The 27,367-nt window shown below is 44.7% G+C and overlaps 2 protein-coding genes across 9 annotated transcripts; one reads left to right on the forward strand and one right to left on the reverse strand.

The window, feature by feature from the left end:
- On the forward strand, window positions 1–26,769 carry LOC106899959 (chromosome unknown open reading frame, human C12orf43). 8 transcript variants are annotated; one of them, XM_014961929.1, is made up of 10 exons: window positions 1–149; window positions 511–556; window positions 1,370–1,468; window positions 2,145–2,218; window positions 2,533–2,623; window positions 3,012–3,384; window positions 23,414–23,544; window positions 24,307–24,387; window positions 24,747–24,829; window positions 26,677–26,729. In XM_014961929.1, the coding sequence occupies exons 1-6, from the start codon at window positions 2–4 to the stop codon at window positions 3,358–3,360; spliced, it is 807 nt and encodes a 268-aa protein (XP_014817415.1). In that variant the 5' UTR covers window position 1; the 3' UTR covers window positions 3,361–3,384; window positions 23,414–23,544; window positions 24,307–24,387; window positions 24,747–24,829; window positions 26,677–26,729. The 8 variants fall into 8 exon arrangements, with proteins under 8 accessions (XP_014817415.1, XP_014817430.1, XP_014817406.1 ...); XM_014961944.1 differs by lacking the exon at window positions 24,747–24,829 and having other exon boundaries at window positions 26,677–26,769; XM_014961920.1 differs by lacking the exon at window positions 26,677–26,729 and having other exon boundaries at window positions 24,747–26,212.
- Window positions 5,487–21,864, reverse strand: HNF1A (HNF1 homeobox A). Its single transcript, XM_014961894.1, has 10 exons — window positions 21,394–21,864; window positions 14,202–14,401; window positions 13,101–13,287; window positions 12,558–12,796; window positions 11,633–11,790; window positions 9,371–9,572; window positions 7,874–8,065; window positions 7,473–7,594; window positions 7,017–7,158; window positions 5,487–6,424 (listed from the first exon to the last, which is right to left on the reverse strand). Exons 1-10 carry the CDS (start codon window positions 21,726–21,728, stop codon window positions 6,297–6,299), a joined length of 1,905 nt encoding a protein of 634 aa, XP_014817380.1. The 5' UTR covers window positions 21,729–21,864; the 3' UTR covers window positions 5,487–6,296.
- Window positions 26,770–27,367: the final 598 nt, after the last annotated feature.

A 27,367-nucleotide genomic window follows, 5' to 3' on the forward strand; every position in this document is an offset into this window, starting at 1 on the left:
GATGGCGGCGCCCAGGGGCGGCTCGGGCCTGGAGACGGACACGGACTCGGACAGCAGCGGCGAGGCGGCAGCGCGGTTCCGGGAGGCCGCCTGGGACTGCGCTGCGCAGGCGGCGGTGGCGGTGCGGGCGGAGCCGCGCAGCGGTGAGGGTCCGCGGTCAGCTGGGCTCTGTTCTGCCTCCGCAGTTGCCGCGTGTCCTGCCTTGCCTTCCCTTCCCCACCGGTCTGCCCCTTCCGCAGCCCCTCCTGCCCCGGGGGAGCTGTGGTTACGAGCGGGCATCGCCCTGCCGTTTCGGGGGTCGCCGGCCCCACGGGGAGCCGAGGCGGGGCTGCGGGACGGGGGCTGGACCAGTGGGAGGTCTCCCTTTGCCCCCTGTTTGCCCCCGGAGGTGGGCGTGGGTTGTCTTTCAGGCGTGATTCTTTATGCTATAAAATGCTTTAAAGTGTGCCAGAAGGGGGATTAAAGAGGTCCTGGGTCTTTTAAACTTGTCTTTGCTTCTTCCTTTGTCAGGTGGCTCTAAAAAGGATCGGCCACAGCCTGCTCAGCCTAGCCTAAGGTATTTTTGCTTCTGGCTTCAGACTTAACATTTCACTGAAGAATAAATAAATGGGTGTTGTATTTGTGCTACTTATGGTTAATGCCTCGTGGGATTTCCTACTGGAAGAGCCTGTTCTGTTTTAGGAATTAGTCCGACCATAATCTGAAATGATGCTTAAATCTGAAAACGCTAATAGGTTTTTAAAGAACTTTTCTCATCCCTCTAGCAGCAGGGGAATATAGAAGTTGAAAACGTACTGCTGATGTCAGTTACAACATTAGTTTCAAGTGTCAGAAATCTCCCAACTCTGTAAGTGTCTCATGAAGGAATGAGTATAGTTACATATGAAAAAATCTTCAAGAAACATTGCAAAGGCAAGGACTCGGCAGCTGGAAAGCAACACCTGGGTTAGGAGCCTTGCAATGGAGGTGGTGCTGGCCTATCTAAGTTTTGCAGCATTTTGTAGGCTTGATTTCAAAGGCTGTCAGCCAGGCAATTTAATAAAATCCTCTCTCCTGGGACAGGTTTTGCATTAATTGTGGCAATGTGCACAGGAACTATATGCAAGGCAAGGGATGCCCTGACATTATTTGCTTTTGTAGGCTGTTTCAATGAGAAAAATCATCCAAGTACTAAATAATGTTTATTTCTGTCTTGGGAACTGAATTGTTACTACAGAGCTATTTTCCAGCTTCTTAGCAGTCTTTCCTAGCAAGTGTGAATTGATCTCTAGAGGGTAGGAGATTTTACAGTCCCATATCTCCTGTTTGGGCAAGAGTACCAGATGTTATTGGCCTTGAAAGAGGTAATCATTATTCTTATTTTAAACAGGCGTGAGGTGAACAGTCATGATGAGGATGGAAATGAGCTACAGACGACACCAGAGTTCAGAGCACATGTTGCGAAGAAACTGGGAGCAATGCTGGACGGGTATTGGCAAGCAATACTAAAAAAGTTTGTTCTATGGGTCAAGTGCATTGATGCTTTTTTGTGCTGAGGAAATTAAAGATCAGAGTGCAACCTGGATATGGAGGAGAAGTTGTTTTTCTTCTTGTCTCCTTCATTCCTGCATTTAATACAAACTTCCAGTATTCTGTGAGCTAACCTGGCCCACGTGCTGTGCTCCTCTATTAAAGACTCCCTTAACAGCTCTGCCTGTCTCCATTTGCCTCTGTGGTATGAATGAATTGTGGGGAGAACAAAGTAGAATTTGGGTGCCTTAGCACTTTCATTGTTTAAAGGCCAAGCACGAGAATCTTTCATTTATTCTTACAACCTAAACCAATACCTGATTCAGGGTTGTGCTGGCAGTATGCCTCTGAGCTGCCTCTGTCTTTATTTATTGTGTAAATATGGGCCTGGAGAACTAGAATTCCTGGTGTTTAGAGCTGGCTTTAGAAAGGCTTCTTTTAAGCTGTTCTTGTGGCATGCGTTGCCAAGGGGAGAAGGCATGGTCGGCTCTGAAGGCAGGGAGGTGAGACAGCTTCACTAACAAAAAGGTGAGAAGCTATGTAACATCTTCCTATAGTCTTGTTTTCTAGAAATGCCCAGCTTTACCTCAGTTTGCACAAACCTGTCTAAGATCTGACTGGGTTTTTCTCTTTAGTTTTATTACTGTCTCGAAGGACTCATCAGGACCTTCACAAACTTCTGCCCAACACTCTGACTCTGGAGATGACGGTGAGTTCTCGTCACAGCCATTGTGGCTGTTTTGTGACATTGTCAGTTAAATAATGACAAGTAGGGTGGATCCTGTCCGTAGTCAGGTGGGTGTACAACTGGCAAAGCATTTGCAGTAGAAGAATTTCTGTTAGTATCTGTGAAGGCTCTTTGAAGCTGTGATCTCTGTGCCTTAGGTCCTCTCGGTCCCCAGTAGTTGCTGTCAAGCACTGCAGCAATACAGTCACAGCAGTGGGGCTTCCCAGGGAGATTACTGTTTATTGCTTTCACCCCTGTTTTATATCACAGCTAAAATTCCTTTTTACCTATTTTAGGGTTTCGCCTCTTCTCCTCCTCTGTCCCGGGAGACTGTGGGAAGTCGGAGCCTGGCCCTGCAGCAAGGCGGAGGCGGCCGTCTAGCTCCAGGTGGGGTGTTGTCAGCTGCTTTGCTCCTCAACTACTATTCCATCCCACATTTCAGGGGCAGCTGGGACTCCCGCAGGGGAATAGGAAGGTGAAGAGCTTGAGAAGTGTGTATTTATGACTTCTATAATTGACTAAAGCAGGGTTGGTTGGTTTGTTTGTTTTATAGTGCTGGGGAACTAGAAATGTTTGTGGGAGGTGTTCTTTCCTCTCCTAGTATGTGTAAAGAACACCTCAGCCTTCAAACTGGTTGAATGCTAACTGTAGGTATTAGGGTCTTGGAGCCACTGGGTGTTTGTTGGGTGTTCTCATCTAAGATTGCTCTGCCATTTGTGCTTTGGGGGAATTCAAGGCAAAAGTGTAACTTACTTCCCTTTTGTTACCTTTCCAGTGACTCAGACAGTGACCAAGAATGGCAAAGGTACCAAGAGGCTGCTGTGTCAGCCACAGACATTCTGAAGCAAAGTGCTTTTCCCACACTGTCCCAGGATTCCAGCCAGGATCAGAGTCAGGGTTCTGTAGAGCACGGCCAGAAAAAAAAGAAGAAAAAGAAAGTTAGGGAAGAGAAAAATATTCAAGAGAAAATAATAGACCCAGCAGAGTGTGACCAGATCAGCAAAGATTTGTCACAGTTGGTGTCTGCAAATGGAAAGCCTGAGAAACAGAACGGCAATCATACAGAGAACTCAGTGTTGCCAAGAGTCGTGAAGAAGAAAAAGAAGAAGAAAAAAAGAGAATGAAGATTTTGCTCTGCAAAACGGCAGGTGATTATGATGGATGAAGGATGCTGAAAAAAAATAACAAAAAGAGTTGCTGCAGATGAGGGAAAAATAATTGGCGAAGCTTCTGTTCTAAAAGCTCAGTGGCCTGAGAGTCTAATTAAGTGACTCCCTATGTTGTTGGCGTCCCTTGGGGAAGGGAACAATGTTCTCCTAGCACAGCAGTTATCTGTGCTGCTGCTTATGCAGACCTAGGGTAAAAGGATTAAAAACTGTGCAGAGATTTGCATGACAGAGGGATATAATCATAGCTGCATCCCTCCTGCTCTGTTCCTTCACATCATGAAACAAATCTTGTGTCCTGGAGAAAGTATATGATGAATTGAGTTTGGTTTACATGGCAACAGGTGATCAACTCCTTTTTCTCTTTGCCTCCTCCTAGATGCCTACTAAGAATAGCTCCAGCCTGTGGGAGACTCATTTATCTAAAGCATCCTGTCAGATATCAGGGCCCCCTTATTTTTTTTTAATTCCTGTGATCATCATAAAAATCCACTGCTGAAACCTGCCATGTTACTAATCCCTCTGTAATCTGCACCTCTCCAGGGCCCCTGCATATAAACCGTGTGCAGTGAGCTTTTTTCAGAGTTGTTATAAACTGGTAGTTCTGTTCAAGTTATGTCCTTTGAAATTTCTTTTCATGTATAGGTTTGTTTGGGTTTTTTATGGCATTTGTTATTAAATTCTACTATACTATTTGTCTTATTTAATTTGGGAGGTTTTGTACAACAGTGGCTTTCTTGCTGCATTCGGATGGCTCCCCCAGCAGAGATAAAGGTGGCTGAAGGTGGCTCTTTAGTTGCTTGGTGATCAATGCTACAAAATTGCTACAGGAAGGACTCAAGTCTAAATTGAAAGACTCCGTGTTTCAGTCCTTATCTTGGTTGATTATGACTTTTGTCTCTGAAATACAGTGGGTTTTGGTAGTTTTCAGTATGGCTCTTAGTCCGTTTATACTTTCCCTCCAGTATTTCAGGAAATGACCTGTTATTGGATAAATACTCTTCTTCTGTTTTTAAGATTGTTGGGTTTCAGTAGCTCTAACTCATCTGCCCTATTCAGGAGACCAAAAAGCCAGATCAGAGAAACCAAAATAGTGAACTGTTGCTCTCTGAGCGTGGGAAAATCCAAGATGTTTTCTTTCCTACTGTAAGATCCTTGCTGTTTTTTAATCAAGAAAACACAGTTGCCATCCAAAAATGGAAAGGCTAAGTAGAAAATTGGCTTGTAATCTAACTGAATGCGCCAGCAGAAATTACTTGTCTTGCATATGGCCAGTACACTGACACTAGCACCTGGGGTTTCAAATGCATAGTGGTCTAAAAATTGTCTTTTGATTTGTTTTATGATGATTATTTTTATGCTAACTGGAAGCTACATGTATTTGCAAATGATGGACATGGTAGGTTAGGAAACGATTCTAGGATAAAATCCCTCAAGAGAATCTAGTTACTGAAATTAGTCTCTGATGGTTGATAGTATCTAGAGGAAGATCATATCAATGCAAACTGTAATGGACATCTGCAATTTTGAAATTTCCACATATGATAACTGAAGAGTTTGCTGTTGGGCTTTTTCAATTCTCCCTCGTATCTTAACCTTTTAAGAGTCTTTTGCACTTTCTAGTCTCAAGGGTTTTTGTCTGTTTCACAGTTGAAAGAATAGCTCTGTCACTTTTTTGGTCACAGTGACAAAACCATGTTAATTAGGGCTTTTTTCATGTCTGGTTAGTGACATATCAGTGATGTGGAGGTTGAGAGTAAATAGAGAAGAGAGGAATAATTAGAAGAGGAATTATGTAAGTAGATCCTTAGGGCTAAAAACCTTCACTTAGTGCAAGTAAGACTCTTAGACCCCAGGGCAACTATTTGCGTATCAAGAACTACAGCATCTCGCCTACGGGGAAGCTGAGAATGAACTGTGTTCTGTAAAATGAGTCCAAGCTGACATCTTTATAGAGACCAACTGGAGGATGTTCTTTGTGGAGCACAGGAACTTCCCAGGTGTTGTGTGGGGTCAGGGACCTGTGGAAAATGCCATCCCCCAACTCATTCAGCAAGACACATGATTAATACAGGGAACTGCAATCTCCTTGCTGCTGTTAAACTTTAATTTCTGCATTTAAAACAAAGCAGAGCTATATCAAAAATAACCAAGCCATTTCCACTAGGATAGCATGATTTTAGAGCAGGTCATTTTTAACTGAGAATGTTTGGTACTTTTGTAGTAAATTAGAGGGTTTGTAGCTTGTAGTCAGTGATCCCATACTGACAGGTTTGTGCCAAGCCACTCCTGAATCTATTTAATGGTGAATTTCATTGCAATTGGGAGCCAGGTTCTCTCACTCTTGCCTCCAAGTTACTGTTATTTCTTATAGTTCCCACTGATGCTTCTTTACAGCAAAGGAGGTGAGTGTTTGAATGTTGGTGCCCCTTCTTTGGCTGAGCTTGGCTTTGCTCTTTCCTGCATGGCTTAGTCTGGTTTGTACAGGCCCAGCCTGATGAAGGCTGAGCAGAAAGAAAGTCTCATCCACGCCCTGGCATTTTTTCTGTATTGTATTCAAATCCTTCTCTTGATGGGATTCCTTCTTAGGCAGCCACAAAAGGATGTCTGGTCATTCTAGACTGGCTTGTGGGGTTTGGGTTAGCTTGGTTTTTTGGGGGCAGTGGATTTTAGCAGTGCCAACATCATCTTTCCATGGCTTCTCTCTTGAGCCCGAGACATCTTCTCTCATGAGCTGAGTAAGGGATTTGTATGAGGCAGTAGGGGCTGGAGGTCAGCTGAGCACAGGAGCCTTCCCTTCCCATGGCAGGCAGTGGTGATGGTGATGGCAAACCCAGTTGGAGTTGGACCTGTCAGGTTGGTCATGGCAGTCACCCTTGAGCCAGCTGTCTTGGTTACTGAGTAGAGGATGCCATCTGTGTGGAGATGAAGGTCTCGATGACATTGTGAGTGGATGGCAGCAGTTGGCTGTGGCTGTTGGTGGAGTCAGAGTTCTGGTACAGCACCAGGCTGCTGGAGGACACTGTCAAAGGCACAGGCAGAAGTTAAGTACAAATTCTCACTTGCAGTCCCTTTATCACATGTGCAGACATTTATGTCTCCAGCCTGACTAAAACCTCCTGGCATACAGACTTAACTCATTTTTCTATTCTGTGTGCCATTATATACCCACCTCAAGCAGAAAGCTAGCCTGAAAGTATTGACAGGGTCAGGGAGTTCAGATTTGTCCTGGTTTGAGGTAAAACAGAACTAATTCTAGTTGATTGTTAGTATCCTAGTTCTTCCTTAAAGTCAGAAAGATCCAACTGGAGTCTTCATGAGGGACTCTTGGGCTTTTTAGCCCTGAAAACGGCCTGCAGGATTGGCTATGACTTTTGTCAGTATTTTTAAGGTTACTTTCCTCTCCAGATTCTGAAAAAGGGTCCCATTTCCACAGTCTGGCCTTACACAGCCTGCACAGACTGTCTCCTGAGTCTTTTCCTTGTACCAGCTTTTCACACCCCCCAGACACTGGTAGAGCCCTCTTGGAGGCACCATTTTCTGTCTGGGTTTTACAGTGTTGACAAGAGACATGGCAATACGTGGTTTAAGATCATGGTGGCTGCAGCTCTTACCGGCAGGGCTGGAGGTGAGGCGAGGGCCTGGCTGAAGGTGCTGGATGGTTGTGTCTTGGTTCTGTAAATGTATCGTTGGCGCCTGTGACACTGGTGTATGCATCCCAGACTCCGTGTGAGTCTCTGAGTCAGGTGTGAATGCCTAGAGAACAGAAAGTTAACAGTGCCTGGTTTCTGCATCCCTTCTAACAGGCCTGAGAGAAGAGCAAGCAGGTGCTGTTTCCAAGGAGATTAAATCCTCCTTGATGACGCAGTGAAGAGCTTGCTCTAATGCCTCCAGTACTGCAGCTGGTACCAGCAAGGTGAGGTACCAGCAAGGTGAGGGGACAGGAAAGATCATCCTGCTGGGATGGCAGAGACCACACACCCAAAAACTCTTTTGACAAGCAAGGAGCTACCTGCAGACTGGTGCAGATCTAAGGTTGGGGAACAAAGGCACGTGCTAAAGGCTGTTACCTGTTTGGTTGGTGTCAGGTTAGTCAGGGCGCTGAGATTGGCTGTATCTGTTATCACCATGGTTTGTGGTAAGAGGCCTGTATGTGTGTATTGGGCCACTTCAGACTTGGGGCCGTAGAGAGCTGTGCATGAAAGAAAACAAGATCATGTGGATGCTGGAGCTCTGCATGAGACTATTTTGGCTGAGTTGGTCTCCTCACGCTCGTGGACCTGCTGTCTGTCTCTGAAACAGTGGGAGTGGAGGGACAGGGAGAGGAATGCAAGAGGAAAATAATTTCATAATTAAAGCCACAATAATAGCAGAGGAAAATAGAGTGCTACAAGCCCAAGGACCCAGCAAATGCTCCAGAGCAGAGTCTTTATTTTTTGGTTTGCTTAACAAAATGATTGCACGTTCTTACCGTGAGGGTTCTGTATCTGGGCCATGGTAGCCATGAAGGGGCTCTGGTTGATGTGGCTCTGGACCTGCTGCATGAGGGGCTGCTGGTAGGATGGGTGCAGTTGCTGGGAGAACTGGACCGGCTGCAGGGTAGTGAGGCTGCTCCCCATGCTGTTTATTACCGGGACGCTCTGGGGCTGGGTTGAGGCCAGGCCTGAAAAACAAGGACTGATGACAGTAGCGTCACACACTATGGCAGGAACGTGGCTGCTCTGCAATAGGGGCATCCAAAATAGTCATTGTGGCAGGCCTGTTGTCGCAGGGTGATTTCAGATCCTACTTCTCAGGTGTTCTCTTTATTACTTGTGATTACGAGTAGATTTCGTGCCTGTGAAAATGAAGTGAGTGTGCAAAATGTGCCATGCAAACAGGTACCATAAAACCACCTCTGACTTCCAGTGTTTGTTCCTGTGTACATCCTTGTGTACCAGTATAGGTACCACGTGTGACCATTATAGGTCACTTTCCAGTTTAGTGATAACCTCATATAGACTTCCACTGGGGAGACCTTGCTCAGAAGTAAACTCAGAGCATCATCTCATGTCCAGTTCATTTTATTCTTCTTTTATGAAGCTGTTGGCAACAGAGAGAACTGTGCTGTAGCTGTTCAGCCATGTGGAATGAAATTTTCCTTGGGCTGCCAAATTATGGAATTGTGGACCAGTGAGAAAGAGGTAGAAGGTTTCACACATTACTGCCCATTTCCCACAACTGGCTAGACCCCGTTCCTGTAAATCAGTAAGTCTCTCCAGCACTGGGAGACTCCCACTGTGTGGAAATCTCCATTTTTTTGTTTGCACAAAAATAGAACCATATCATAATCTTGGGTATAAATGAGGAAGTAGAAATTAATTCACATCTGTCACCATGGAACAACATAAGGCCTCTTCCTGGGAAGAAGGTGTAAGAGTAAAGTATACATTTTATTTTCCTATATCTAATGAGATGCGGTTTGGCAGTAGACTAGTCTTGGAATGAAAAGAAATCTCATACAAGTCCAGAAGTCAAAAAATATTTTAAAAAATAGTAATTACTGCTGTGGGTTCCCAAGGCATATGCTGCCCTTTGCAGGAAATGGAACAGGATGTTTTGTCTTTCAAGCACTATGAATATGTTTCAATTTTCATAGTTTTAAGGAAGTGTTACATTTATAATTAGGAAGATGCAGAACAGCAAACCAAAACATTGGCATAGGAATAGATTGCAGAAGTCCCTTGGTCTTAAAATGTGGGTTTGTGTGTAACTTAATTCTAAGATGAATAAGGAACATTGTCCCTTAATTCCATTGGTACTTGTAAGTAGTGTTGTTGAAGTTCCTTAGTGTTTGTGACAGTTTCCCTGGGTTCATATCACTGCCCACTTGGTACTTTTGTCTCAGAAAATGAGGCAGGGTAATTCTAACACAGGCAGCTCTTTATCTGAACCCTGATAAGCAGAGTCATTACAGAACACTACTCACCTATCACCAGGGTGGAGCCACCTGTGTTGGTGAAGGCTGGTCCTAGGGATGAGGTCTCACCGGCTCCGATTGCCATTACGCCTGGCAGTGATGCCATGATAAGGTTCTGAGTTTGCTGGCTCAGTGCATGTGGATTTTGCTCTAGGCTGTGCAGGGCAGTCAGGGTGCTGACAGGAGGGAGAGTTCCTCCAGGAGCTGAGACCTGTGTGAAAAGAGGACTGTGAAAATGCCATCTGCAGAAGGTTGAGTATGGCGAGTACCAAAGCTGTAATAAATGTTTTTCTCCCTCTTCCTGCCTGCTCTGACCATCTGCTCTCTAGAAACACTTCACTTGCTGAAACATTAAGAGTAAATCCTTTAAGAAATCATAAGGGTTTTCCAAACAAGAATGAGATTAGACCCGTTGCATTCTCTGTAGGGAAAGTTTATCTTCTGTTTTACAGCTTCACAGGGTAGAAGGAGGTGCTCAGAGAAATTAAGAGCTCAGGTAATTTTACATAGTAACTTCAGCTGCAGAGTTCAGCACAGAATTCAGGAGTTCCTCTTTTCTTGTTCACCTTTTCCTCTGAGAAATGCCTATAACTTCCCTTTCTCTTAGAAAGTGTCTTTTAGTGGCCACTGAGTTTTCGGATTGAGATTTTAAAGGAGTTGCTGAAAAGTTTCCTTAGGCCCTTTTCTCATGTGTTGTGTTCTTCAGGCCGCATTACCAGCGGTTCCCTGCTGTTAGAGAGGAAACCTACCTGTTCGATGGAACAGGACTGTTCTCTGCTTGGGTGTCTTGCTGATTCAATCTGTCCTTGAGTCATTGAGAAATTTAATTACTTGACTGTTTTCTCAGCCTCTAAAATAAACCACGTAACCTATGTCTGTGCTCTAATGGGGTTTTGAGTTTGCAAGGCCCTCTGGAGACCTGTAGTTGAAGTACTGTACAAAATCAAAACGACGTTCTAATAATTTGGCTGATAGAGAAAGTTCAGTACTTTTTATTATACTTTTTTTTTTTTTTCTCCCCTCAGACAAAAAGCTGTAAGGAATCTTTAGTAAGAGTAAGCAGCGACAGGTTAAACAGTGGGACAGATCATCTTTATCAATTTTGGAAGAGAGCTGTACAAGATTTTCAGCACCTCATGAAAGACTTCTTTTCTTCAGGAGGAGACCAGAAAGCCAGCAAAGTGAGTGACTGATGAGATCTAAATTGTACTCATTTATAGTGAACTTAACTTTGCCTCAGGGCAGTATGCACTAACGAAAACTTCTGCCAACTGTTTCCCTGTAAGCAAGGGCACATGTGCACACTGAAAAGGATCGGTCGTGTAGTTCTTGTGCTTCATTGCTAATTATGTGGGGAAAAGTGTAGTCAAATCTCAAAAGGAAATTTGCTTTGAGAAAGCTGTAAGGAATCTTTAGTAAGAGTAAGCAGCGACAGGTTAAACAGTGGGACAGATCATCTTTATCAATTTTGGAAGAGAGCTGTACAAGATTTTCAGCACCTCATGAAAGACTTCTTTTCTTCAGGAGGAGACCAGAAAGCCAGCAAAGTGAGTGACTGATGAGATCTAAATTGTACTCATTTATAGTGAACTTAACTTTGCCTCAGGGCAGTATGCACTAACGAAAACTTCTGCCAACTGTTTCCCTGTAAGCAAGGGCACATGTGCACACTGAAAAGGATCGGTCGTGTAGTTCTTGTGCTTCATTGCTAATTATGTGGGGAAAAGTGTAGTCAAATCTCAAAAGGAAATTTGCTTTGAGAAGGCAGACCTCTACAGTCGAGATATCCAGTGAATGTCTCAATGGTATGTGCTGCACACAGGCTGTTGGGTTGTGTTTTTACAGCTAAGGTAGATGTAAGTACAGGCCTCTGTTCTGTGAATCCCACTGGTGTCTTATCAACTGTCTTGAGATGTGTAGAGTTCAACTGAGAGTTGGAGATGAGATGGCAAGAATCTCACTGGGGAAAGGAGGAGAGAACGGAGTTTCCTGGGAAGGCGACTATGTCATACCTCGAGCTCTGTTTTTTCAGAATAGATTGTTTTGACTGACTGTAAGGAAATATCTATACCCTGACCAGCAGTCTAGAGGGCACAGGTATCTAGGAGATCTTGTGTTACATGGTCAGTGCAAAGGGACTATGTAATATCTCTTAAGAAGGTAGGGTTAAGAGTATTCTAGGAAAAACTACTTTTGAATAGTCCTTATTGTGACCACAGGCAGAGGATCAGACTTCCTCCACTCACCAGAACTTAAGTATACATCACTTACCAGCTTAGTGTCTGTGCTCAGTAGGTTCTGGCTGGGCTCCAGTCCAGGGGGAGAAACCTGATGCAGGATGGTTTGGGTGGTCACCATGGAGCTGTTCCCGTGGTGGCTGCTGCTGGAGGACTCTGCCTCGCTGGCTGGCTGCTGGTTGTACCTCACTCCTGCATCACAACAGGAAACTGGTTGTCAAAACTGAGAAACTTTGGCAAGTGCTAAATTCTGTTTCCTTTGCAGGTGCATGCCTTTAGATGTTCGAGGCAGAGACAAGGCGGGTAGTAGGGGAACCAGGAGAACAGGCATTCTCACCACCCTGCCCTGGCTTTCCTCTGTAACTTGGCACAACTGCTTCCTTGAGTACTGACTGAGGAGGCTGTGTGTGCTGCAGGGAGCAAGCAGGGTTCACTAGAGACCACCCCTCTGGAGGTGGGTATAGAGAGGAGAGAGTCTCAGTGAGATCATCTCTTCCCGGAGTGAGAGCAATTACCAGCTCTGGCCTGTGAAGGTGAAAAAGCTCTGCTCTTTTTGGATGGAGACCTTTCCTGATGTCTGAAAACTCAGTCACAGAGTCTGATGGTGCTGATATGGACTGGAAACAGTACAAGCATGAGTGAAAGGATGGGAGGCAGTGGATGACTCCTTGAAAGGGGATTACTGCCTGCCAGCGTGAGGGAGTGCAGGATGGCAAAGAGTGACTGAGGATATTTGGCTGAAAGCTGTTAGTGAACTTGGTCACCCCTGCTATTCCAGCCCCTCTCCTCACTCAGAGACATGGTCTCTTTGTCACCGATGCTCTTCCCTTGTACCCAGCCTGCTTTTTCTATCTGTAGATTCACCTCCTAAAGGGATGGACTTGGGAGATAGTTTTGGCGACTAAGTTTGGGTAGGTTCACTGGTGTCTCTTTTGGATCTCCCTCTAGTTGTTTCTTACCATGAACTTTGTTGGGTGAGAGAGCAGATGGTGGCTGGAGGGAGGAAGAGTTGTGAGGAGTTAGAGGAGGAGCAGAGGTGGGCTGTGGTCCACTGAAGGTGTCCATGGCCAGCTTGTGCCGGAAGGCCTCCTCCTTCCTGCGATTGGCAAACCAGTTGTAAACCCTGACCTCTGTCACCAGGTTTGAGCCCAGTCCCTGGGCCTGAGATGGGGAAACACCTCTCTGAATACACTCCGCTCTGTTGAGGGAAAGCACAAGAAGAACCTTTCTGAGCCAGCTATAGTCAGAGAGACAGAGTAAGTGGCCATGATCTGGCACATTGTGTGGAAGGGTCCTGCCAGGTATAGCAAGATGTGAAGCATTACTGATCTTTTGTGAACAGCGAATGCTTGTTTGTGGCATTTCATTCAAACGTGGCTGGTATCAGTGGTGACATCCACTGCTGTCCCATTAGCCTGCCTCTCATAGGCACTAACAAACACCAAGAACGCAGAGGGGCTCTGCTGTGCCCCTCTTCTTCAAAGCCAGACACCCATCTTTACCTGTTGCACTCTTCCACCAGTGCCTCTCTCTCTTCTTTGCTGGGGTTTTTCTGTCTCTCATAGGCTTGGAACAGGATCTGTTGTGAGGCAGGACCCCACTTAAAGCGGTTTCTTCTTCCTTTCTTGGTGGGCAGGTCATCTCCCATGGGCTCCTCTGTCAGGATACCCTGGCCAGCGTGTGTGAATTCTGCAGGCACAAGGAGGCAAGGGAATTTGCTTTCTGGAAGCATTTCCAATAGTTCCGTCTATGTGAGTGCCCAGCAGGCCCAATGCAGCTTACCCTTGGAGAATATCTCATACAAGACGGAGGGTTGATCTAAATGGGTTGGAAATAAAGTGCCATAATCTGCAAAAACTGGGAAGGTGTCCCTAGCAGGACCATATTTACCTGTCCTTTCTCTTGCGTGCGTTACACCTATGCTCCCACCTTGGAGTAGTGAAAGCAAATGCAGCTGAGTTTAGAGTCAGCATGACTGGAGTCCTGCTTTCCAAAAACATCCAAAGGCCAAATGTCTCATTTTACTTGCAACCCACCAATACAAAGTTAAGTAAAAGAGATTCTAGACAGGCTGATGAATGCAGACATGCACGCTGCAGGGACGGGTTCCCAGGGGGGGCCTGTAACAAAGGGGCTTAGAGGGCGTGAGGTGACAGCCCACAGGGGTTTTTCACATGAAGTGTTAGCCACAGTGGTTTTTTGCAGTGAGCACAGCAGCCTGCTGCTTTCTGCAGCTAGAGGAACTGTTGCTTTGGTTGAAACTGCAAAAGTATAGTTCTTGGGCAGAGATTCTGTCATCTGTCCAGTACACTGCTTTAGTCTGAGGATGGGTATTGAACTCTAATTGCAAATGGGGAGTATTATTTTGCTTCTTTTCAGCCAAATGGAGGGCAGGGTGGGTGACTGCAGGCTGCTTCACGAGGCAGTGTTTTTCCATGTACTGTTTGGTTCACCTCACCACTCAATGCTGACTTAGACTTCTCTAAGATTCCTGCTAAAAGTGGCTTTTCCTTCCATTTTTCCTTGGTAAACATAGGGAGTAAGGACTAGCAAGGAAGAGCAGAGGGCTTTTGAGATAGGAGAGCAGTTGTTGCTATACTTACGCTGGGCCACCTCTCGCTGCTTGCGGACATACCAGGTGTAGAGGGCTGCCCTTTTTTGGGTCTTCATGGGAGTGCCCTTGTTGAGGTGTTGTGAGAGGTGAGATTGGTTTAGACCAGTAGTGTCCACCACCTCACGCTGAGGGATGTTGTGCTGCTGGAGGTAGGATTTCACCATCTTTGCTACTCGCCAGGGATCCTCTCTGGAAGCAACAGAAAATACTTCTCAGGAGAGAGAGAGAGACTTAACACCTGCACTCAGCAGACCTGGATTCCAAGGAAGCACACTAGGACCTCCTGAGGTGCACCTTGCACGTCAGTCATCCCATTCTGTATGGTGAGGCCAGAGTGTTAACTGACTGCATAAGGGAAAGCTGCTCCTCAGTGTGGTACCTTGTTCAGTCTTGACTCTGCATTCAGGGTAAAAACTGCATGGTGTTAGAAATTAAGTCATCCTTAAGCAAAGGATGGAGCACTAGCTTCCTTTAAACTGTTCTCTGTAGGCACTTTTATCTCCCCATAGAATGGGACTCTGGTTATCAAGGAAATTTCCCAATACATGGCCGTGGTCTTTGCTGTCTGTGCTCATTTGGATACAGGTTTTGGCCTGTTCTATCCTGGCAGTTGTCATATGTAAATGATAGAAAGTGCTGACCAGTGACGTGAACAGGGAATGGACCTTTCTGCTGGAAAGTAATGCGAATGTAAAGCATTTTTGCTGCTAGTGAGAAATGGTACGAGGAGAGAAGTGGTGTTGCATTTCTGTATTCAGAAATGGATGTTTCATGACTACAGATCTGTTTTTTCAGAATCGACATCTCTCTTCCCTTTCCCTACATAGATGTTTTTCTCTGTCCCCCTTTCTTTAAGGCATACGTGTTTGGGGTAGATGTACTTAATTTTCTAAGACATTCATTGTGATATCAGACTGAACACAGCTCATGCCCTGATTCTGGTCCAGGTTGGGTTGCTTTGCAGTAATGCAAGAAATGAAAACAAGTTTTCATCATCCTGTGACGTGACAGCTATGCATGCACATGTATACACCCAGCCACCCAGGATTATGTTCTTGCACGTCTGCTACGTGTTATTCGAACACACTGATTCACATCTAGATCCACTCAAGCATCTAGATGCAATATGGAACAACAGGCAAACCACTAATTCCTCCCGTCGCCACCCTCCTTTGGGGTAACAGCTGAGGGAATAGACCTATTTGAGATCTACTTGGAAAACACGAGAAGCTAATCTGATTCAGGATTTCATAATGAATGTGAATCTCTGATTTTTAGGATCTCCTACTAGAATATCCATGAAGCTTCCTAGGGGAAATAGAAAAAACATGACTGTCTTTTTTCGTGTGTGTTGACTTCACCAGAGCTGAAAATCACAGTAGAAATAGAAAGATGTGAAACCAGGCAGTCTAGATCCAGGCAGCGCAGGAGCCTCTCTACAGAAAAACCTTTGGCTCAGTTTTAACAAAGCATCCTTCTGCATTTTCTATGTCAAGTGTCTCGTGGAAATGGTTTGCGTGCTGTAGAAATACACTGGTGTCACGTCCAACACCAGCATCAAAGGAGCAGTGGGGGGAAAAAAGCTAGCTCGTATTGTGCAGAACCTGTCCCAAGAACACAGGTCTGAGCAACAGGCAACAACTGTACTGTTCATTGCCTTGTTGACTCAGGAGGTTGCCAGAGGCTGTGGCGTGATAAGGAGGACAAAGTCCACACCTGTTCTCTCAGTACAAACACCCTTATCTCTGTTCCCCGGCAGCCTCTCTCCGGTGGCTGGATAGTCCAAGGAGCAAGCTCCACTGCAGTTAAAATGTGACAGAAGCACTGTCAGTTACAGCTTTCTGAAGAGCCTGCTTTCTTAGCATAGGATAGATGCTTGTATTTTCTAGCTTTTTCCCCTTAACCATCTTTGTCTTCCAAAAGCCTGACATTGGGCCGAACTTACAAAAGCTTTTTTTTCCTCAATTTTTTTCCCCTCTTTTTTCTGCTGTCTGAACCAAGGACCAATCTGCTCCCTTTGCATTTGTGATAGCCTAGCCAGCACCTGCGCCCTGGATTTGTTATACAAGTCCCTATGTAAAGGAGAAAAGGCTCCAACTTGGAACCTCTGGTCTCTTAAATTTGAGTTTTGACTCAGATGGGATGAGGCAGGACTGTGTTACCACTGATTGAAACCTCTGTTACGTGTTAATTGCCTTCAAGCACTGCAATCATGAGTCGCTGGTCTCCCCTGTCAAGATCCTCACTCCTTTGGGATGGCAATAAAGCAGGAAGTATCTGTGAGTCTCTTCTCACAGTGGTTAAAGCCCTGTGGTTTTTCCTGTCGCCTTTTGAGACAAAGCAGGGAGCTTCGTGAGCCAAAACAGAGCAGGGGAATCTCAGTACAGTGTGATTTCATAGGCCAGTTGTATGAAAGCCTGGCTGCTCTGTATGTTGCCAAAGCACAGGCTGTAATATCAATGCAGCCATTCCTTTAGGCTCAAGGCTACATCACGGTGCAGGTGATGGCAGTTGGTCAGCTGAACCCTCGCCTGAACCATTGCCCAAGCATATAGTTCCACCTGCAGAGCCTTCACCATTGACTAAGATGTCAAAAACTGAAACCTTTGCTCTTTCACTTGTGGTAAGATTGACTGTTGGAGGGTAGGATTTCGCCCTAAACGTAGTTCTCCTGTTTGTAGTTGCACTGAAATCTCAATTGCTTCAGTGAGTCAGAACTGCGTAAATGGGTCTGCCTTGCTCAAGCTCTCCTTTTCTATCTCTAAGCCTGTTTTCTGGTTTCTCCCCAGATGCAAGCTGCCTCCCCAGTCCTCTCTTGTTCTCCAAGGTCTAATCTCTGTCACCAAATTCTTCTCACACAGTTAGTTTTCACTTCCTTCTTCTGAAGTCTTGCTCTCCTGCTGTCAGTTAGTTGCTTCTTGCTGTCTGAGCACAGCCCCTGTCCTTGGCTCATCTCGGCCACGGGGGCCTGGGTCCTCTCTCCATGCCAGCTTCCCATTTTCTTAGTCCTGAGGTCACTTTTTAAGGGCGTTTTCACCTCCCTTTTGTTACCTGAACAATAAGTAACCCAGGTAGTTAGTTATAAACTCAAAGGGAACAAGAGGCTGGTTGATAATTTATAGCAACATCTCAAATTTAAATGGAAAGTAAATATCAAGTTGTTAGCATTAAAGAAAACCCATTCCAGAGAGCTGGAGATGTAACATTCAGGGGACCTTCTCCCTCCTTCACTCTTCCTGACTTTTCTTTCTTTTTCCCTTGTTCCTTCCCTTCCTCTTCCTCATTTTATCTGTCTCTCCTTTCCTTCTTTCCTGTCCTCAGATTCCCAGGCAAGAGAAGCCTTCATTTCCCTCAGGAGGGTTCTGAATTGCTGCTTTGGACCAGACCTTGCTTAAACAGAGGTTCAGAGCTGTGAAGTGCACGGGACCATCCTCTGGCCCTTTCCTCTGGACAACCCTCACTGATGTCAGTGCAGAGCCTGGAGCCGGGCTAGGCAGAGAGCAGGGAAGGTAAGACCATCCCGGCAGCGTTCCTTTCTATTGAACTTGGCCTGGTTTGCCTCATCTTGGCTTATATGTGGAAATGAAAGGGGTGTGGCAGCTTCATCTCCAGATTCCCCAGCTAGAGCCACTCTAAGACACTGCTTACATGGGGGAAAAGACTGAACTGTTATCATATCTTTGTTTTCTTTTTTCCTCATGGAAAACATGCTTTTATCCCTGCCTCCAGGGGAAATCTGTTGCTTATCTCAATTTCGCTCTTTCCTAAAGGAATTTCACCCTTTGCCCAACAGGTGAATTGTTGCTGTACCTCTCTCCATTTGCTCTACCTGTGGTGGTATGATCTGTCCCTTCCCCCCAGGTGGCCTCTCTCTTGCTTGCTGCTCAGGGGAGTATCTGGGAATTACTCCCCACAGCTCCATCTCCCTACTGAGGTAGTTACTCTTTATCATAGATGCAGTTTGTTTTCTGTGTGGTGTGATCTGGAAAGAATGTTATTATTAAAACTGTAAATCTGTGGAAGATCAGTGAGACAGATCAGGGGACAAAATGAAAGGATGTTAATTCCTCACTACAGAAACCTTTGTCTGAACTGCCTCTAGCATTTTCCAGGGACAAAATCTAATCAATGCCCACAGGTGTGCCCAGTCGTGTGGGCGTATCTTCTCTACATCCTGTTTTACTCGGGTTTCACTAGTGCTTTCTAAACTGTGGTTTCATCTTTAGTGGTCTTGTGAGAACATACTTGGTCTCTTGGTGCTGTCATTTTTTTCCTTTCCAGCTCCTGGACAGCCCAGCAATGGACACTTCCCTGATGCTTCTTTCTAAGCACTGGCTGCAGTTACCACAAAGACTTTCTTGTATCACTAATAGCTGCCCACAAGTCAATCTCTCTGTTAAAATGTGGTCTGCAGTATTAGACCAGGAATTGTTAATAATGCCCAAAGAGGCTTTTGCCTAAAGGCAGAACTGCCTCCATCTGGTTTCTGGATTTGAAATCCTGATGTAGATGCTGAAATAGCTTTGCAAGCATTGAAGTTTTACTGGCAATCCCTGGGCATGGAGATTCTTGCCTACCTTCCTTTTGTCTATTACTGGGAGTGATTTCTATCATAGACTGTTCTGCCCTGTCTTGCGATACTTATAATACTATTTTAAGGAGGTTACCTCTAGGCATCTATTAATAGAAAGGTTTGTTCTTGAAAACCAAAAGAGTGTATTAGTAGGTAACAACTGCTTACATATTATCAAACTTTGATACTGGTTCGGATGCTTGGAATTGACGTAGTTGCTTTTTTTTTAATAATCTTTGACCAGAACTTTGAAGCAGGTCAATACAGAGTTCCTATTACTTTCATTTTACCTTGACTAATTTTGATCTATTATATTCCTCCATAAGTATACTCCTAAACTTTAGCTGAAACTGAGGTTTCTGGTCCCCTCATACTGTCCTCAGCAGCAGAAGTGAATTGCTCTATCCTGTGATATGGGGAACTACTGAAAGAAAACTCTGATATTTCAGAATAAAGCTTTGCAATTGAGACCCAGTATGAGGCTTAGGAGATCCACGTTCTTGCCTGGTCCTCTCTACACTATCTTTGGGGTTTTAGGTAGGTCACAGAACCTCTCTGTACCTCCGTTCCTATTTATTAAATGGGAATATTGCTCGACTGACTGTCTTAAGAGAGATGTGAGACACTCCATTGGAAAGCATTAACATCACAGGTTTGCAAGAGAGGTAAGATTGTTGTGCTGAGCCTGGTAGTAAGCACAGGAAAGACTGGCAGCAAGGTCCTAGAAAAGCAGGGAGGATCAGAAACCAGAATTCATGCTGAAGTGAGGGTGGCAGGAAGGAATTCCCTCCATCCATGTGTTTGCTCTTAGATCACAGTGGATGGCACTTCAGTCCTGCTTCACCCATTCATTACAGAAAATGGGACAAAGCTGAGTGCTCTTCCTCAACTTCCATGGCTTCCTTTGTGGAGATACACCTGATAAACCATCAGAAGTTAATGATCAAAAAGCTTATCAGGGTCTTTTCATCTATAAATTTATAAGACAAAAGAGAAATAATAAAGCCATTGGATAATTAGTAACTAGCCAGGGCCCGCCCGGTGCCACTGGGCTCAAACTACCCCAAGACCTGTACGCAGACTCAGGGAGATGAGAAGGAGACAAGGATGAGGGGAAGAAAAAGAGTGGAAGAGAGAGAGAGAATTAGCCAAGAAGACAACAAAATGGGAGGAATAGCAGCAGAGACAAAAGTGAGGAGAGGAGGGAACGTGGAAAGAATGGGAAAGAGGTAAAGGGAACAGAGGAGACGAAAAGATGTGACAGAACTGGAAGTGGGGAAGAAATGACATACTGGGCCAGAAAGAAGACAGAATTACTGGGAATGTTTTCCCACCCAGGTAAGAGCTGATCAGTGAATTTTCCTCTTGTGGGTACTGCAGAGTCATCAACTCCCAATCTGCCAGGAGTTTTCTTCTCCTAAATATTTACAGTAAATGCTAACTTTCCTCATGCTGTTTTTCTAGCTTTGACCTTTTGTAGTGGGATTTGATGTTTGCTTCTTGTTGCTACATTTTATGTTAATTTCCTTTGCACATGAAAGGGAGCAATCAAAAAGCCTGAGAAATTCTCTAGGTGGATTGCAGTCTTAGTGAAGATTTTAAGTGCAGGATGTTGCTGCGTCTTTTTGTACTCTATCAGCTTGTCATTGCAAAATACCCCCAAAACAGATGGGCAAGATTCTGCTTCGGTTGTGAGGGAGAAGCTGGATGGAACCAATCCTTGCTTGGATAAACCTCTTAAGTTGCCCATGGGAATTATATCCCAGCAAGAATCCCAAATGGGAATCCTGGTGAATGTTTCTCTGAGTCTCTAATGAGGCTTATTGGTTTGGGGAACTCTTCCTGACTTTTGATTTCAAAAGCACTTTTATGCAAAGGTGAATTTGTGCAGCCATAAAAACCTGTAGTTGTTGCTGCACACATACTTTGTAGTTGTGCCACGCGGTGGATGGTAGAATAGAGTGTTCTGCCCAGGTTTTAACCTCTGCATGTGTTTGGAGCGTGCTCTTTCTACAAGAAGAATCCCCACTGAAGTTGGGAGAACTTTGCACTCACAAGAACGACAAGAACAAGTTTTCTTGGTCTGATTTGACCAGTATTCTATAGCAAAACCCAGTAAAATTAACAATATTAATCTCCTTAAATATAGAAGGGAAACATTACATCTTCACTTTACCATACATCCTCAGGCAACTATAGCATCAGTTACGAGTGAGCAGATTATTTTTCTTTTTTTTTTTTTTTCCTCCCCTGATGTCTGAAATTGTGAATCCTATTAAAAATTTAAATCCAACGTTCAGTCAGTGAGATGCAAGTTATATAGGCCTCAGACTGTTCTAAAGCCTGATGATATAACCACCTCAAATATGTATTCGGGCTCCATGGCTCCCTTCATGCATTTTCTGTGAGATGAAAGGAAAGTCTGAGCATTTATAAAGAATTTAAGGAGTGTTTTGGGGTTGCTAGTCCTGGCATGGATGAAGACTGTCTCTGTGCAGCTGGATCGACTGTGGATACCAGAGACACTGAGCGGGAAGGGGAAAGAAAAAGAGATTTAGAGGGAAGAGTGCAAGAAAGCAGCAAAGAGGAGCAGCAAATCTGTCCTTACTGTAATAGTCTTTCCACCACAGCCTTCTGGTGAGCAGCCTCCTCAGGGCTCAAGTTTTCCAGCTCCTTCATTATTGGAGGGGTAAATTCCTCCCCGTCATCGGAGGTTTCATCTTCCGATAACCTGGACTCCCCCATTCCGTTGGGGAGGTTGGTGATGTCGGGACAGGGTTCTCCTTTCTCTGTCTGGAGGGCATTGATAGCACGCTGACTTTCACTCTGGAGCACGTAGGGTTCCACCTCGCTCAGCGCCTTGATGAGGGTCTCCTTGGTTAGCCCCGATTCCAGCAGCGCTCCCAGCAGCTCCACTTGAAGATGACTCAGCTTCGAGACCATGGTCTTCAGGCTGGTGTCTCTTGGATTTGGAATTCGGGTTATCCTGCTTCCAGCTTCCCTACACCATGTTCCCGAGGTAACGCGCCCGACTGTCAGGAGAGTGGGCACAGCGCAGCCTCCCGCCTTTACGCCCCCCCCAAAAAAAACCCAAAATACAAAATTGAGCCACTTCAGACCCCCCACGACTGTCCTGAGCCAGTGCTGATAAAGGGACCCTTGGCTATCTGTTTACATTGGAGCAATGTAAATTCTCCAAGGTTCATATTTATCTGTGTGCTTAGCAAGTTACTGAACTTTGGACTTCAGCACTGCCGCAGCAGTTCACAAAGTGCAGAGGGAGAGAAAGCAGGGGGAGGGGGAAAGGGAGGGAAGCAGAGGAGAGAAGGAGGGTAAAATGAAGGGATGGAAGGTCTGCAGCGTGGAAAAGCAAGCTGTGGAAAGGAAAGCTAGGAAAATGAGGATGGAGAAATGCGGCCCCATTAGTTTTAGAGGAGGAAGGAGGTGGGATACCCAAAAGGAAGAGGTGTGTTTGGCTCTGTGTGGTTCAGGAGAAGGTGCTGCTGTTGGAAGGTGGCAGAGCCCGCTCAGAGCTCTGGGCAGTGGTGAGGTTCAGCCAGTCTCAGCCCCTGCCCAATGCTTTGGGCTAGAGAAAGCCATATTGGCAGCTTCACTAGCCTTTGTGCAATCCCCCAGCAGAGAAGTGGGGGCACTGGGTTTATATGGATGTTTGTGGGACTCACAGGATGTTCTGGAGCTCCCACTGACTCCTGTGGCAGAGCATCAAGTGTTAAATGACTTTTTCACTTCTGGCTCTGGCTTGCTGGGTATCTTGATATGCAAATACCAGTACCGCCATTATAACTTGCTATGCTTATTGCTTAATTGATGAGCAGGAGCAGTGTACCCACATAATTCGGGGGATTACAGGGCTTGCCCCACTCAGTTTGTGATTCAAGCACGTGATAAAGAATAGCCCTGGGTGTTGGTTCATGCTGAAAGTCCCTGCCCTGTCATCAATTGTCCTCCTTCTTCTCAGAAGTGCTCTGGGCAGGCGTGTGGTTACTATTTATCATCTACCCCCAGCCCCTGTTGATACCAGCCCTGAGGTTCTGCTCCCACCTGTTGGGTGACTTCCTAAAGCGTGGTTGCTAGCTCAGCTGGAGTCACTGAGGGCAGCTCTTAGGCAGTCCTTATCACGAAGATGTCTTTTCTGGTCTGAAAATGTATGAATGAATCTATCTGCTTTGAGTGGCTAAATCAGGGAATAACTTGACGTGCACATGTGGACTTGATGCACAAGCATCTCATGCAAATGATTCCTTGTGTGATTAACAAAAGGGTCTAAAACTATTGTCTCAAGGGAAGTTTCCTGGGGGCAGCTATTTGTCTCTCTTTCTACACTCCCATCAAGCCTAAGCCAAGAGGAGCCTGGTGGGACTGTCCCCAAACTGAGCAGTGTCCCCAGACAATGCTGCAGAGTGACCTTGGCCCCCGTTTTCCCTTTGTGGGCACCATTAGCCATGCTCTCCGGGCTCCTGCCCACAACGTGCTAAGTCAGCAGCTGAAGGACAGAGCTCCTTTGCAGACTGAACCCCCTCCTCCCTCCAGGCCCAGCGAGCTGCGGTCGGGCTGTGGGGCTGACTCGTCCAACCAGGACCCCTCTGAACTGTTCTCTTTTGTTTCAGGTGGCATCTGCACCCAGAGCACCAGGTCCCCTTGCTGCAGAGAGTTAAAAAAGCTCCGATGGGTACAGAAGACTCTCTTTGTGTGGCTAAAAAGAAGTGACAATTTGGAGTCTGTGTAAAAAATATTTAATGTAAGAAATTTTCATGTGAATATTAACATAAAAAGACCTCTTTAGTTTCTAAAGATTTTTTTTGTCATACTCTTAAGAAAGAGAATTTAAAGAACAAGAGCTTTTTTGGCATTGTCCTAATGATGTTTTGATACAGTTTCCATGCATTTTATTTTTTATTATTATTTTCCTAATTTCCACTTCTTCCGCCCCCAACAGACATACTACCCAATAACGGTAATTCGATAATCGTTAACTGTAATTACAATATCCAACCACAACATTTAGTTTTTGCATGATACATCCTTATAATTCAAGGATTTTTGCAAACAGAGACAAGAGATTGTGGGCCTCCTGCAATATGTGACACAGCAGATTCTGTCATACTCTGCTACTTCTGCCTGTGTTTGGCGTGGTGATTTCTTTTATCTAAAGTAAGATGGAAAATATTACCACTGTTCTTGTCTAAAAGATTGCCCAATCTATGTTCTGTGAGTGCATATATACCTGCTGTACGCTTGAGGGGGGATGAGGACACAGACCATTAAGTTTCGACAAAGTGCAGCAATATTTGTCAAGGGAAACTGTGAAGAGAAGAAAACATAGCAACAAATTATCTGTCTATATTGTGTGGCTTCAATGATTCCTTATGCACCCAGAAGTCCTGTTGCTTCTGCTTGCCTTGAAGACCTTCAGCTGCAGAGGCTTGTAAAACAGGCTGTCTTGAAACCAGTGAACTTTGAAGTCTATAAAAACAGAAATAAACATCTGTTTGTACGTTAGGACCTCACTGAACGCTACAACTGGATGCCATGTGGAGAATCCTTAGCTGAATATGGAAACCCTTCAAATACTGAAGAGGAGGTAAATATTCTCTATCACTTTATCCTGAAGGGTTTTTTCCCTTGGTCTATTAGAATTGTCCATTTTAAACTGTTGGAGGCTGGACACTTAACAAAATGAGAAATAGACTTCTACACTGTCAACTTTACCTTCAGTGTAACCTGCCAGACTGTGCTAGTGAATGGTTCAGCACTCCATTAAGCATTTCAGGTTCTTCAATGTGGGAAAACCAGTGAGCTTTTCAGTGTTTCTTAAATGTTATAAATTGCTAGCAGTCAGACTGAATGGTTGGGAAGCAGGAAGGAGGCTCCCGCTGCGAATTAAACCAGTAACCCTTTTATATACCCTGGCACTAAGGATTGCAATGTTCTATTTCTCAGATTATTTCAAGTGCCACAAGATGCAGTTGTGAGATAAAAAGAATAGCAGAGGCCGAGGGTGGAAACTGCAAAGGTTTAACCAGGTAAATTATAATTCTAGCAGTAGAAAATTGTAGAGTGCCATAATCCAGATAGCATTCTCCTGTAACTGAATTGTACCTGGGGATTTTGCCTTGAGGATTAATATTTGAAAGAAAAGGACTTTGCTATACCTGTTTTCATCCATTAACAGTGCTTAGTATATGTTGATTTCCTTAATTGCAACAATCTGCCAGGCCATCACTTGATTTGCAAGTCACCCTGACTAACCTGAACTTGCTGATTGTGACAGGGGAAATTTTTGCAGTTTGAAGACACCGAGTGATATCTGCTTGGTTTTCTTAGGTTTGCAGTATTGGGTTTTGTATCTTTTTCCTGCAGAGTTGCAGGTGTAATTAACATGGTGGTTGAGACCCCTTAAATTCAATGCTTCACTGACAAGACATAAGCAGCTTTACAACACTGAACTGGTCAGCTTAAGAGCAGGCTTATGAACAATGTTCCATTAACAAATCAGTTTGGAGAGATATATCAATTAGTAGCCACAAGAAATCTGATTTCTATTTTATTTTAATGGAAAATTTAATAAAGATTATTTAAATACATTCAACTACTTTGCATTGTCCTATATACACTTAAATGCAACTTCTGAGGGGTGATTCTACCCCTCTGCTCCGCTCTGGTGAGACCCCTCCTGGAGTTCTGCATCCAGCTCTGGAGCTCCCAACATCAGAAGGACATGGATTTGTTGGAGTGGGTCTGGAGGAGGCCACGAAGATGATCAGAGGGCTGGAGCTCCCAAAGCCTGACTTCTTGTATCAACACCGTTTTTACCTTGGATGTTTTCATTTGCTGAATTACGTTATTAAGTGTACATGATGAAAAATACAGTAATTTGCTGGGATAAAGCCAGTCTAATGTGGCTTCAAGGAGCACACAGAGAAGGAAAACCCTTGAAACATATTTCTGATAAAATGCTACCAGAGGGAGCCTGTTCCATGAATGCAGTGGTAAAATTTCAATTGGCAAAAGAAACACATAGAAATGGTTCTTTTAATAATTCTTCACCATTTTACTGTTCTTTCTGCTGAGACTGCTAAATGCTCTTTTGGCCTGAATGACATTAACGTCACTCCCTCCTTGAAAAGAGAACTGTTATTATCACGTTCACCCTTATTCTGTGGTTGAGGAAAAGAAAGCAACGCAAGTACCAAACCCGATTATTATTTGTGCATTGGGAGCTTAGAATCAAATGGAACACAGGAGTGTGAAAAATCTGAGATAATTGTCATTTATATGTTGTTTTCATTGAGTTTTCATTTCAGTTATTTATGGAAACCCTGAGCATCTCAGTGGGAAAGGACTCACTTGAATACGTAGTTTTAACATTTCAAATATTTACCTAGTTATGTTTTAATTTAGTAGTCTGCTGTAAATATGTGATTATAATAAAAAATGTGATTTTACAGAGAAGGAAGCTGGGGGTTTTTTGTTAATGCCTCCTTCCCTACTTTCAGTAGCACAATCAGAAGAACAACCTAAACTTTCAGAGCCAGGAAGGGGGAAAAAAGGCTACCTTTTGACTGAGACACTGGAGTAACTTCCCGAGTTTCTTCTTGCTGCTGTTTTCAGGGCTCAGTTTTACTCTTAATCTCCAAAGACCATGTTTGTTAAGCTTTGGGAGTTTCAGTGAAACTGAGGCAAAGGTGGAACAACCATTAAGAACTGGCCTGGACGCAGAGCCAGGAGGTGTCATAACGCCATGGGGCATATTGGGTTTAATTTATAGGTGCTCTCTCTGTATTCTTCTTCCTGTGTGGGGAAACAGGGCTGCGTCCCTCCCAGGCACCCAGCTCTTCCCCCTTCACTGACTCCCAGTTTCTACCATCAGGGTGAGGGTGAGAAGAGCAGGAGCCGCTCTGGAGTTCGGTTCATGAAGGAGTTTCCCACTAGGTGGTAGTGAAGAGAATCGTGTCGCACATACTGGTCAGTGCACATTCTGATTTTTTTTGTTTTATCGAGGGGAATCCCAGAAGGATCTTACAGGCAGAGCAGCCTAGCCTAGCTCTGAGCTACGCTGTGAAAGCTGCATCTCTTAATTATTTTCTTTCCCTTCTCTTTCTGCTCATTTCCATGCTATTTGTTCCTCCCAAACCAAGCAGGGTTGACAACAATACCTGTCATGTCCTTTCCTGAAAGGTGAAGTGTCTACATGAAGCTACTCTGGTTCTCTTTCCACCTCCACCAGAGCAGAATCAAGGCTGGTGAGCTAAATGTCATCTAATGACATTTAAGCAATTTGGAGGTGAGGACTCTTTGTAGCCGGTACTTTCATCTGATTTTTCTCCACCACGCTTGCCTCTGGGAGCCACCCTTCCAAACATGAAAAGAAAAAAAACAAACCACCTTATTTTTGTTTGCTGCTAGTTTTGAAATACCTTGACGGGTCGAAGTAATGCGTCACTCTACATCAAAGCTTCCAGACAGAACAGGTATTTTGGAAGGACTTTGTAATGTCAGAGTAAACTGTCACTGAAAATCAGAGTAAAGCTCTCTTGTAGGTCCAAAGAGACTGTACAAAA

Source organism: Calidris pugnax, unplaced genomic scaffold (genome assembly GCF_001431845.1).
Source record: "Calidris pugnax isolate Ruff unplaced genomic scaffold, ASM143184v1 scaffold32, whole genome shotgun sequence".
Taxonomy (NCBI): Eukaryota; Metazoa; Chordata; class Aves; order Charadriiformes; family Scolopacidae; genus Calidris; species Calidris pugnax.